This window comes from Excalfactoria chinensis, chromosome 2, assembly GCF_039878825.1.
Source record: "Excalfactoria chinensis isolate bCotChi1 chromosome 2, bCotChi1.hap2, whole genome shotgun sequence".
In the NCBI taxonomy this organism is placed as follows: Eukaryota; Metazoa; Chordata; class Aves; order Galliformes; family Phasianidae; genus Excalfactoria; species Excalfactoria chinensis.
Window position 1 is genome coordinate 99,260,651 of NC_092826.1, and position 12,966 is coordinate 99,273,616.

At 36.9% G+C, this 12,966-nt stretch overlaps 1 protein-coding gene across 38 annotated transcripts in view; it reads left to right on the forward strand.

The window, feature by feature from the left end:
• Positions 1-12,966, forward strand: part of CLASP2 (cytoplasmic linker associated protein 2) — a 132,988-nt gene that overhangs the window by 58,877 nt on the left and 61,145 nt on the right. For all 38 annotated transcript variants that reach the window (XM_072327997.1, XM_072327984.1, XM_072327988.1 and 35 more), the window contains 4 exons: positions 5,940-6,019; positions 10,131-10,223; positions 11,032-11,177; positions 12,509-12,644. In XM_072327997.1, the coding sequence (XP_072184098.1) occupies positions 5,940-6,019; positions 10,131-10,223; positions 11,032-11,177; positions 12,509-12,644 (455 nt within the window). The remainder of the gene's footprint in view (positions 1-5,939; positions 6,020-10,130; positions 10,224-11,031; positions 11,178-12,508; positions 12,645-12,966) is intronic.

A 12,966-nucleotide genomic window follows, 5' to 3' on the forward strand; every position in this document is an offset into this window, starting at 1 on the left:
AACTGAGCAGAAGCATTAATCAACTGTGAGATGAGTGCAGAGAAAGCCAGGTATCTGTATCCCTGTTGCTCAAGGAACTGCTTTTTCCCCCCATGCAGTACATGGCCTTATCTGACGTATGCCATCCAAACCTTGAGCTAATGGCGTGATCAGTTTCTTCTTTGTGTTGTCAGCATGTCTGCGTGCTTCACAGATGCTTGTTAGTTGATCTGCATAGCATATCTGTGAAAATAAGAAGTAATATTAATCTTTTATAATAGTGAAACTATGCTGCACTGAAAATTGGGTATTGAGGCTAGAGCTGTTGAAACTGTGTGTTCAGTATTGGTACAAATACTGCTAAGTCACTCAGAGAATATAATGTTTATTTAGCTCTTACGCTCAATACACAGTCCCAAAGGAATCTTCACACTGAAGAAACAGCTTCAAAATTCAGACCGAGAACGCTAAATCTTTAGTTTCTTCAATCCCAACTAAAGTTGAAGTGAGAATTAGTTCTTGCTTCTTCCTAGTCCATGAGTTCTGGGACAAGGAACGTGTGTGCACTTCACTTTGTGCTTGCTCTTGGATAATGTCACACCTCAGCGGTAGATGGGAGCTCCTAGTGGTTATGCACTTCCCGCCACCTTCTTTGCTGTAAGCACAGCTCACTCCTTGTTTCTTCTCACTCCTCCTGACCCTATTTTTTATTGAAGGGAGTAATTGCACCTCACCTAGCACAGATTAGAGTGCTTTTTGTTTGAGAAAGTGCTCTATCTCTGTTGTTCTCCAATATTTTTTAGCTGGCAACTTGAAAATACCTCTAATACAAAGTGACTCTTAATCAGCCCATGGAAAAAGACTGTTCTTTATCCAGGTACTTAAGACTGGAGAGTAGCTCTTTCCTTGTCTATTGATGAAAGTTTTTTGATTAAAATCCAAGCATGGAAATAAGAACTTTCTGAACACTGGCTGAACTTTCCTGCAAAAGGTGTCGTTTTATACATGAGCAGTAATAAAGGCTGACCAAAAGAGAAATAAATACATTTGTAAAACACTGCTCAGGAGCTACAGAAGATCGAGGAAATCCCACAGTTTCAGAGTCTAACAAACAGCAGAACATATTCAAAGAAAGAGTTAAACATGACCTTTATTTAACCGTACGGAGGGATTGTGGGAACTCATTGAGGACTGTCTTGGCACACTGCAGTACTGTCCTAAAGGACTCTCCTCACAGGCAGGCAGAGTTTGTATCATTTAAAGGGATTCTATGAATTGGTGATAGCAGAAACTGGCTGCTGTAATCTAGAGGAAGTATCCTCTAATTTCTGTCATTTGTTTGTTTTGTAATATTTATTTGTGTGTTATTTTGTATCCACACTGTTAAACTGCTTCTACTGTGTTAGCGCAGTGTTTGTAAGGCCCCACAGTGAGGGAGACCAGGGAACTTCTCTAACTGAAAGCATTCCTCTCAGCCGGTGTATTCCTAGCCCAGCCTCTTGTCTGGTTTTCTGTTTGGTTGTGCCTGTGATACAGTTGATAGGGTCAGTAGGAGGAACCACTGGGAGTTCCCAGTTAACTAACGTATTATTTAAAAAGGTGAGTAACACTTGGGCTTGTCCTGCACACTTACCCATGCTGAGCTGAAGCTGCTCTCAGTTCCTAATTAACAACTCAGTAGAATTCTACAAAATCAGTAGGATAACAGATGGATTTTTATTTATTTATTTGTTTTAATTAGGAGTGTCGAGCATCTTTGGATTGATGTTATTGAAGTATAGTTATGGCCTTGGGATTTTTTCATGTTTGAGTTTTGTTTATTTCGGGGGAAAAAAAATCCAAATCATCTCTACTCCAAGAATAAGATCCCATTCCTGTGTGCTTTTAGAGAATTCAGAGGGATAGAATGAGTTTGTGTAGCAGCATGCTTTTTAAAGCTTACTAGTGCACTGTATCAACGCACAGTCAGCAGTATTCTGTGGTCCTGTTATTTTCTTCATTTGCATTGCTTGTGACTAGGAAGAAACTTTTCTCAGAGAAAGAAAAGGAAAAGTCACAGGGCCTCACTGAATGGTAGGAATTCTTGAATTTAACTTAGGAAGGTGTCATCTCTTAGTAGAGTGCAAGAAGGATGGGGTTCATTTCCTTTGCCTCTACCCCCACACACATCTGAGCTAAGATGAAAGCACCAAAGTTGGAGATGCTTAATATGCTGTAATTTTCTTCCATATCAAGACTGTTTTCAGTACGTTCTCACCAGCTTCCTGATGTGGAACGAAGGCCTGCAGGTGTCTCTGTGAGCCTTTCTAAGCAGGCTTCTTGAACGATAAGAACTGGTAAAGGTTATAATTCATAAGTAACAAGAGGATGAAATTTGTGTGTAAGTGTCTTGTGTGTATTGTTCATCTCCCTCAGATTCATTTCCGTTCTGTTTTTCGTCCAAGGGGGCTAAGTCCAGAAGTGATGTTGATTGCTCTCCTTGCTGTTCGATGAGGCTCTGGATTTTAGTTTATCTGCTGTGCCCTTGCAGATGTTAAATACAGAGGGCTTACAGACCCTTGGAATTACTTACAGTGTCCTTACCTTCAGGAATGCAGCGATTGAAATTGTATTTGATAAAAAGAGTATGTGTTATGTAGCAGTAGGTTAATAACATGGCTTTGTTCAGTAGAAGGTGTTAATAGTCAAAAGGTATGCTTGTAAAAATGTATAGTCATAGCTGGGTCTAAGAAGTTAAGTAACAACAAGCATCCAGCTTATCAGAAAGAGCTGTCAGCAATAGGCCTGAGGGGAGTATCTCTTAACTGAGAATTTTGTAAACCTCTGGCATCGCTTTTGTGGAGGAAAGGCAAGCTTTATAAATACACGAGAAGTTCTTTGGAGGTTTCTTCATTTGTGTGCCTGTTAAATCCTGCCAGCAGGATTAATCACCTTCTTCTGAATTGGAAATCAGTGGATCACATTCTCTGAATATATATTTTTCTAACCTTTATAGAAGTAATGACTGAGTGAGTTGATCAGAATACTTACCAAGCAATCAGGAAAGGAGAAGATGTACAATATTTTCTTCCTTCTGCAGTATAGACAAAGGCAAAGCTGTAAAAACACTTTGAGGATCAATAATTGAAGAGAAAAATGAACTGTTTAAATTAACTAATTGAAGCTGTGTCCCTCAGCTGTGTCACATAGATTTGTAGTAGCAGTCTATCTCTCTTTTCTCTATCAAAAATTGTTATCCAGTAGATAGATTATGTTCCCTTGCTCCTCAGGATGTTTACTTAACACGTGCTAGCAATCTTATTCATAGCCTATGCAATTTTCTGATCTTTAAAGATGGTCAAAAGGTGGTCGTTCCTCCTTTTTCTTTTCTTCTCCTTTTAGCAAGGGCAGCTTCATAATTCCCTCTAACCTTTATAGTTCACAGCAGCACTATGAAGTCTGAAATCCTTTATTTGCCGTAATTCTGCAGTTTGTTTGTGTCAGTTTTTAGTGTTTGGTATTCCTCAATTTGACCAAAAATTGATGAAATGAGTGATGGGTGGGAAAATCCTTGTCTTGCTGCTCTAATAGTGGTGTTTAGGCGTTTATGTAACTGAGTAATAATACAGAACTTGTATAAACTGTGAATTACAGTGGTTTCTTGGCATCTCATGTCACAGGATCACTGTAGTCCTAAACAATATTTTAACAGGTTGTGAAGAAACGTGCAGGATGAGCTTCCTAAGAGCTCACTGTTTAGTGAATGTCACAATAAGCATTTTGACCAAAACAGTGTGACAGGCAGAGCAGAAACCTGATAATGAAGAGTTCCTCCAAATTTTGAATATTTAAAATAAAAGATCCAAGGCTTTTGATAACGTTAAAGCAATGCTTTATTCTTTAAAGCTGAGGCAGCCTTCTGGCTTTTCAATTATTTCTTTTCCCATTTACCTTTCCTGAGTACTGCGTTTTGGGTCTGATCATACACCTGCATAATTTTAGGAGGGAAAAACAGGGTAACAAATGGAAACGTGACTGTATCACCTAGTTTAGTTTAGCGTGGTGATCCTGTGACAAATCCTTTCCTTTCAAAGTTTCTCTCTACAAAATTCTGCACTAACCAGGGCATCCACCCTCAGAAGAGCTGTGCAGGTTTGTGTGGCAGAAACCAAGTTCTAAAGCCATTATATTTAGTTGCAGGCAAAAGCAGGCTTGTGGTCCATGCCAAACTGAGAAGTTTCTGCTAATTTTCAAACCTGGGTACATCTTAGTTCTAATCTCTTGTCTCAAATCAGAAATTTCAGTAGCCTTTCTCAAACTTCAGGGCAGTTTTACATTGTACTGTACCTTCTCCATCATGTATGGTGATCAAATAAAGGATTTCTGTTTGGCTTCTCATTTGGCCTCAAGAGGCTTCTGTATTGGCTCAGGGCTGGGAGATGTACTCTGTGGCTTAGCTGGCATGTCTCGATACTGTACATTTTCTGTTTACAAGATGACTTCCTTAAAAATGTAGGTGTTGAACAAAACTTGGAATGGGAGCAATGGGAGCTCACAGGCAGCCTCGTGTTGTTTCAGATTTTGTATTATGTTACTGTTAGCCAGTTCTTGCTGATGGTCCAACAGCTGCAGCTGGAGCTTGTGTGTATCAGACTGCTTCTTAGATGCATGCTGAAGATCACTTTGACAAATGTGTCCTAGGTGTAAACTCCCATCTTTCCTATTTCTTAGCCGGATAGCTCCTCATTCACTTTATTGAAGGATTTATTCCCTCTCCTCTTAGGAAGGGCAAGAAATAACTGGTTACAATCTTTGTTTTCCCTTTTGACTGCCACCGATGGTTGTAACAGGTCATGTTGGAGATGCACATGAGGAGGAGTTTTATGCACAGCGCATCTTTTCAGTATTTTTGAGTTCAGGCTGTCAAAATGTGTTGCTTGCAGTACAATACAGAAATTAATGTGTCCAAATTCTGGTAGGTATCATTCAAAAGTGTTCTTGAACTGAGCAATCTCAAAGGAGTGGGAGAGAACTTAATCTGCATAGAGGTGTTCAGATCTATTAAGTCTGCAATCTGAACCATACTTGTAGTGGATGCTCATGCTTTGAGGTAGACAAGTGTACAATCCTAGCAATGCATAGCTCTGTACTGCAAATAGATCAGCATCTGCACACTGTGAAACTTCTGTAAAGACCGTAGCTGCAAAGTGTGTTGTCAGTAAGTCCTTATTTTTCCTTTCTGTTGGTTTCTGAGGCTTAATTTCTTTTGGTGATACTTATTATTTGTGCTGTAGTTGGTAAAATACATCTATGCTCTGGCTGATGTGTCCATTTCAGCTGTGGTTTGTAAGCTGGGCAGAACAGTGTGAGAAATGCACCTCACACTTTCTGGCTCCTAAGGAAAATTCTGGGGAGTGCAAGGTGTTATGACTCATGTAGGGCACTATGCAAGATTTTTACAATAAAAAGAAAGGAAAACGAAAGCATTAAACAAAACCAAAACAAACAACAGCCATGGAGGATTGCTTCCTTGTGGCACATGTGTTTGTGTGAAAATGAATCTTGATGAACTTTAATGACACAACTCTTGCTCTGCTAAACAGTTTGGAATTCCGTGCTTGGGAGTGTCTGCATTATCAGGATGCCGTCCTGATCACCTTTGCAAACAGCTACTAGAGGGGGTGTTGTAGTAAATGTGCTTCTGGTTAAGCACAGATAAAAATGATAAAATTAAACCATTAACTTGGTCATCGGAAGCTGCTCAGAATTGTTCATTCTCAAAGGTTGAAAAGTTTTTTGTTTTTTTTTTTGTTTGTTCTGTAACTTTAAGGTGAAATCAGTGTTGCAGTTTTATGCAGGTTGAATATTCTGGCATTTTATCATCTGTATTAATTGTTTGAAAACAGCTTGAAAGATAATTCTTTCACTTTGAAAAGACTGAAGTGCGTTAGATTCTGTTTAACAGTATTTTGTATTTGTAGGTTCCTCTAAAGAAGGAGGAGCTGGAGCTGTGGATGAAGATGATTTTATTAAGGCATTTACAGATGTTCCTACTGTACAGGTAAGGTGCTGTGTATGCTAACTTTTGTTTTCAGGAATATGCCATTTACAACACTGTCTTAGCCTATTCTTATAATTGTATAGTCTTTCAAGTGAGGCGTCGTTACCTTTCTGTCTTTATGAGCACTTTAACTTACAGCCTCCATGAGAACTTATTATATTTTCCAGTTGTTAATTAGCAAAACCCACACTTTAAAACTATGTTACAAATTATAATCCCATTGTTTCAGCTAAAATTCATTATTACTTCGCTTCATCTTTTCCAAGGAGCTACTGAAAATAATTGCATGTTTCAATTTTTAATAAGAAAAACATTTCCATAATCTTAGGGAAACAGGGATTTGAAATGTCATGGGATAAGCAACTAGTAATAACATAAGCAAATAATTTTAAAAGCAGGAATTATCGTTTCAAACCTGACCATTTGAGTTCTAATGATGCTTGTCTGACATACATGCATTCATCTGTAGCAATACGTAAAAAAACAACAAAAAGAACTTAGTGACTTATTTGAATACTAATGAACTTGTTGGATGTTGAGTTCTTGAAAGTTAAGATCTTCTCTTTTAACAGTTCCTTAAGCCAGAGACTCACACATGCTTGGTGTTTTCACATGAGCTGAGTCACCCAATGTCTTGTATTTTCAAAGACTTACTTTGAATATGTTTTCTTTGAGCAGCTGAGGAGTGGAAGACAACCAAAAACTCAGACAAGGTTTTAAAACACCAGAAGGATTTTGTACGACTCCCTTCTCTTGATATATACATCTGTTCTATTTTTATTTATTTTATAATGGTAATGTACTTCATTGTTAAGTGTCATTTTATAGACGGAAACACTGTCTGATATAATGAAGAAACATGTTATCTCTGTGGTTCCTGTCTCGTTCAGCCAAAGTTTGTTTTATGCTGAAAGGGTTTTGTTTCTTCTTTGTCTCCCTGAGCTGTTAAGAATTCTTTGGAGGGCAAGACAATCAATCTTTTCATATTATTTGTCTGTGTTACGTTTACCAGAGTCACATTCCACAACACTGAAAACATGCTGCCTATAATTTGATACTTTAATGTTTTCAGTCCTGAGCAGAGTTCTCTGATCACTCAAATTGCTTAATAACTCACTCAAATTGTTCTGGGAGAACAAAAGTGAAATACCTGGATGTCACTCTGTGTGTGTGTGTGTGTGATTTTTCTCTCTGGTTCTGCTGGCTGACTTGGGAAGGTAGGTCCCCACAACCTGAGCCCACACTGATGGCTATGGAAGGAAGAAGTTTTTCCAGTAGACCCTGGGAAGAATTGCAGTGTGCCTGTTTGTTCTAAAGTCAAAAGCTGTTAGACAGAATATATAGAAAGCATTGTTTCTGTGTTGCTGGGCCCATTTCCATGTCTGTTTTCATTACACTTGTGTGGGTTTTAGAAGAGCCTTTAGTAAAAACAAGGGAAGAAAAATTATTATGGAAATACAGATCCAATCCTGAATTAAGTTTATGAGCACCTGGATTAATCAGATTAATTCAGAGTGTTTTTTGTGTGTTTTTAACTTGCTCCTAAAAACCTTCAGTGGTGATTCTGCTTTTCCAGTAATCTATTCAAATGACTCTGCTCATCATTAATCTTTAAGGAATATTTTCTTGTTTGCTCTTGTCAAGTTTGTAATTCTTACTTGGAAATACTTTCTGTCTAAATAGTTATTTCTTTAATTTGTGTTTGAACATTAGTTTTTCTGCCTTCAATGTGGCATTTACCATTTCTGCTGTGCGTGCATGTTACCCTCCAGTGGATAATTGCAGCCCACAAAGAAGATAGAACCATTGCGCTGTATCTCAAAATAACCTTTTTGCTAATGAGTTCTTTACTTACTGCACTGTGTTAGACTGTGCTTCTGTATTTAGATTACAAACTGAATAGTTTTACAGCTCTGTTTTCACTTATGTTGAACTGGAAGCAGAAAATTCAGTTGTCACGTTAAGAGGAATGATATCTATTAATAGCTACATTCTTTTTCCAAGGCAAATTTATTTGTTTGTATAAACATCCAACATTGAGACTTAAAAAAAGAAAGTATAATAGTCGTCTGTGCACAAATTTTCACAGAATTGTAAATCATCATTAATCAAAGGCAGGGAAAAAAGATTAAAAACAATTTTTGCTTTGAAACTATGTATGGAGAATATACTTGGGATTTTTAGTGGAAAAAATTTAATTTCTTTATAATTAAAGTTATGCCGCTTACTAAATTGCTCCTTAAAAAGACAATTTGAATTTGGTTGGACGCAATTCTGTTTTTGCTGGGTAATCAAAATATTAAATTCTTTGCCTGGGCATGCAGGTAAGTCTAACAAAGTTAAACACATGGTGCTTCTGCTCTTGTTTATTGCCTAGCAGTTATAATCCCACAGCTTTAAATACAGCTCATGGACTGAGATTCCTCATCAGCTGAGAACAGAAATTGGCCTGTTTTTGAAGCCCCTCTCAGTGACACAGTTTTAACAGAGCCTCAGACTAAGCTTAACATGTACACCAAGAGATCCTAGTTAGCTGCTGCCAAAAGGTATGATCACGCATCTCCTGCGGTTGCGTTTTACTGTTGGGATAAGTTGGCACAGGCTGCTAGATTGACATATCTTACTATATGGTAAAGCCTCGAATTAGGAACAAGATGTAGCAAGGTGGGTGGTAGTAAAGAGGGAACCCAAGGAGCTTGGATTCGTACCCTGCTTATCAGAATACTCAAATATACAGGTGTTATAAAGCATGGATATTTCCACATCCTAAGTATTGCAGCATGAAATACTGTTTCATGCCTTCATTGTTGTTGTTCTGTTACCAAAGCATAGCAGGAAAGGTAGACATTAGTCTCCTGTAGCTATTGTAACTATACTGAACAATTAGTTCAGTGTACTCAGTGTTGGAAAGTTGGTTGGTTGAAGTTGCACAGGAAAATATGGATTTGGCTTAACTGTAAAACAGAATTTCTAAATCTTCTTCAGAATAAAATGAAAGGTCTGTGTTTAAGGGACCAGCATAAAAGTGCATGCAAAGCAAAGTGTTCCTAACCACTGATCCTCATTTCCACTACACACTCTGCGCTCTTGAACATACAAAAGTAATACCTTGCATTTAAGCGGGTAGTTAGTGAGAATCAGTCACTAGTGTTGAGTTTCTACATAAATTCTAATGTTTGCGTCCACTTCACAGGGCATAGGTCTCCTGGAAGTCCTGAAGAATATCTGACAGTCCAATGTGGACGTCTTGTTTGGTACCAGATGCCTGTGTCTGGGCAACTGAATGTAGTTCAGCGTGTTTATATAAACAACTTTGGATGCGAGAAACTGGAAGCCTTAAGCTTAAAATGTTACTGAAAAAGAATTCTGACCAAATCAGTTTTTAGTAATTTTTTTTTCATATCTCCTTATTATTCTGAAGCTGCGGATAAAACAAAAAAATCCTTAAATTTTGCATATTCAGTGAAATCAGAAGAATATGCCCTATGAACCATCTCCACTTATATTCTCATACTTAAATCTGATAAGAAGGTATTGCATGTCTTAACATGGCTTCTCTCTCTCAATCTCTCTGTGCATACATATATATGTATATATATATAAATATATAAAATCATTTTTTACAACTTTTTAATTTTGATGTCATCTATCAGCCAGTCAAGTCTTTTAGTGGAGTCCCACACTGATGATGAGTCGCTGTTCCAAGATATTTACAATAAGATGGTTGATTACCATTTGTATCAGTGGATATGAGAATGAAATTGAAGTGCAACAGATTATTTAACCTCTGCTCATAGTGAATTGTAACCTGAAAAAAAATAAGGCAAAAAAAAAACCCAAAACCACAAGGTAACGGAATTCTTATGAAAGGGGAATTCCTATTGAAAGGTGAAATCTTGAAGAAAATATTGATACTTCTTTCCTGTGAGCATTCACTACTTGCATTATCCTCAATATTTGCTTTAAATTGCTTTTAATACCACTGGCATAGTTCTCTGGAATTGTATAACAAGGGCAAGATTTTCAGAGTTGTAGTGGAATTTTCAGTCTTTTTAAACTGCTTCCTTCATCGGGCTAACTGGAAATTTTTCTGTTGTTTTTAATGTTCCAGATCTATTCTAGTCGAGAACTTGAAGAAACATTGAACAAAATCAGGGAAATCCTCTCGGATGACAAACACGATTGGGATCAGCGAACCAATGCGGTAAACTTTTGACCTGATTTCAAGCATGGGTGCTTGTATGTTCTTATATTTGGGTGACTGCATGTTGTAAAGTGCTTTTCTTAGTGATAATACAGAAGGCAATTTTATTTTACGTTTTAAAAACGCAAATTTCCATGTATCAAGTCATTTTGGAATAAGCTTTAAACACGTGTTTTTTAAAGGACTGAAATATATTTTTGTTGCCATTTGAGTGGAAGCTATTCTAAAAGCCCCCAATTGTTCATATTTTTCTTTATTTCTTCAAGATTACATACCCTGCAAGTAAACTGCTAGCATTGGTACCCCTTGTATGGCTATAATAGATTTACTTATGGAATTAAAATGTTGCATCTATATTCTTCATCTAGTTTATGGTATCTTAATAAGCATTCAGAAACAGGTATATGAACGTAGTTGTGTATTTGTAGACTGAGATCTAAGACTCTATCTGCAGAATTTATGTAATTATGTAATTTATGTAAAAGTCCTTTTAAACCTTTTTAAAGTTAATACCATATTCTTGAAAATATGATTTGTTTCTTAAAGCAAATCATTCCTTATTGTTGACTAACGTAATATTCCTCTTTTGTGGAATTAGACTGCTGGAGACAGGCACACTTTTCATACACTTAAACATTTTCATGTGCGGTTGTCACAAAACCTACCTTAAACTTTGAGACTGGAGTTATACATTATGTACAGTTTAACAATAATTCGATATTCCTAAAAGTTATTATTATTTTTAAAGAGAATGTGTATTAGTAGTTATTAGTGGCTAAACTTTAATTTTTAACCTTTAATTTTTTAGCTCAAGAAAGTTCGGTCATTGCTTGTTGCTGGAGCTGCACAGTATGATGGATTTTTCCAGCATTTACGGTTGTTGGACGGTGCATTTAAGCTGTCAGCCAAGGATCTCAGATCCCAGGTGGTTAGAGAAGCATGTATTACTGTAGCGTAAGTATAGTTTTACATTTGTTTGTGTACCTTGCTAGATTTTAGTGTGCAAAGGACTGGAAAGTCCTTTACCAGTGTTGCAGGAAAGATTGTCTTGCTGGGCTACTCTACACTATTGCTGATAATAGAGTCAAGATCTGTAGCTATAGAGAAAGCATAAAATAAACATTTCTAAATAATTTGTTGCTTTAGGTGATAAATATAGTTAATAATCCTCATAAAACATTGTATGTGAAGAGGAAATTACAATCACTAAACCGAGTACTTAATGTTAGTACAAACTGTGGTAGGTACTGCTGTAATGTTGGGAATTAGTCTTAAAAGCTCTTAAGTATGAGTTTTTGGTATAAGATTTTACTGTGACTATAAGGGGGAGCTGCAGGGTGTTTTATGTCCTTCCACTGAGATGCAATTAAAAAGCTAAAACTCAAGTGAAAGCTTAAGTAGAACTTCATACGCTTTGATGAAGCAATAATCTTTAATTTCAGTGACAGTCTTAAGAGCCCTGACTAACAGAATTAAGACCTCTGCCCTCATTATTTTGGGCTATAAGCTGGGGGGGTGAAGGCCCTGTGTTTACAGCAGGGCAGTTTTTCCTACTTCTGTCTTTTCTGGGGATTTTTGCCCTTTGTAAAGGCATTAATGCACCCTCTGGTATGCAGTGGCTGTGTATGTCCCAGAATTCACCCTTGCTCTTTTGGCCTTATAATAGAACAGACCAGAGAATGCTGCTGGAGCATAGAACAGTTCTTGCCAGGGAAATTCAGGGTTTGAGAAAGGAATTTTTTGTTTCCTAGCATGAAGTCAGTAGTAGCGTAAACACACTGTGTAATGTCCTCATCCAGACCTAGAAGTTAGGGATTTTTCATGATCCCTAAAACAATGTTATAATATTTGTTGTCGCTTCCAGATTCTTTTATATATACAGTCTGCCTGCATGGAAGCATTTTTTGTCACCGCTGGGCAATGATGTTACTTTGTGCTTTATTTGTTAATATTATAACCATAATGTTGAAAAAATGAAAGAGTACACTTACACTTACTATGATCAGCTCGGTTTTGCCAGCATTTTGATGAGAATATTAGCTTTTCAGATTGTGGTATTTGTTTTTCATTATGAAATAAAGTTACATGGTTAAACCTTCTAGTGTGTCTGCTAAGTAATAAAAACGTTCGTCAAATCCTACATTTCCAGTGAGGCAAAGACTTGGAAATAACTAAATTGAGAATTTCTGCTGTTTAATATTAAAATGGACAATGAATTTTGCTGTTTTATGTAACTAAGAAGTTAATTTTAACTAAATAATCTCTATTTCTTTTTTCCTATATAGGCATCTTTCAACTGTTTTGGGAAACAAGTTTGACCATGGCGCTGAAGCTATTGTGCCTACTCTTTTTAATCTGGTTCCCAACAGCGCCAAAGTGATGGCAACTTCTGGGTGTGCAGCCATTAGATTCATTATTCGGGTAGGTGTTCCACTTCAGTTGTGCTTGCTAGAAATAGTCAGATAGCTGCTTTTACTTGAGGTATTTCCAATTTGGTCATATAAGAATTAGCTTATAGTTTTTAAATGCTGTTTAACACTGGATATTTTTTCTTCTGAGAAAACAAATACTGTTTATCGTTACAATGATAATGTTGTTTCATGCCAAAGATTGTCAGTATGAAATCAAGTCTGTTTTCCTGATTTTTACAGTCTTAATCATATTTAAAAACAAAACAACAACAAAAAAAGGCAATTTTAGAAGTTAACTGATCTTTTGCAAAGGACAGAGTAAGCTACCAGTC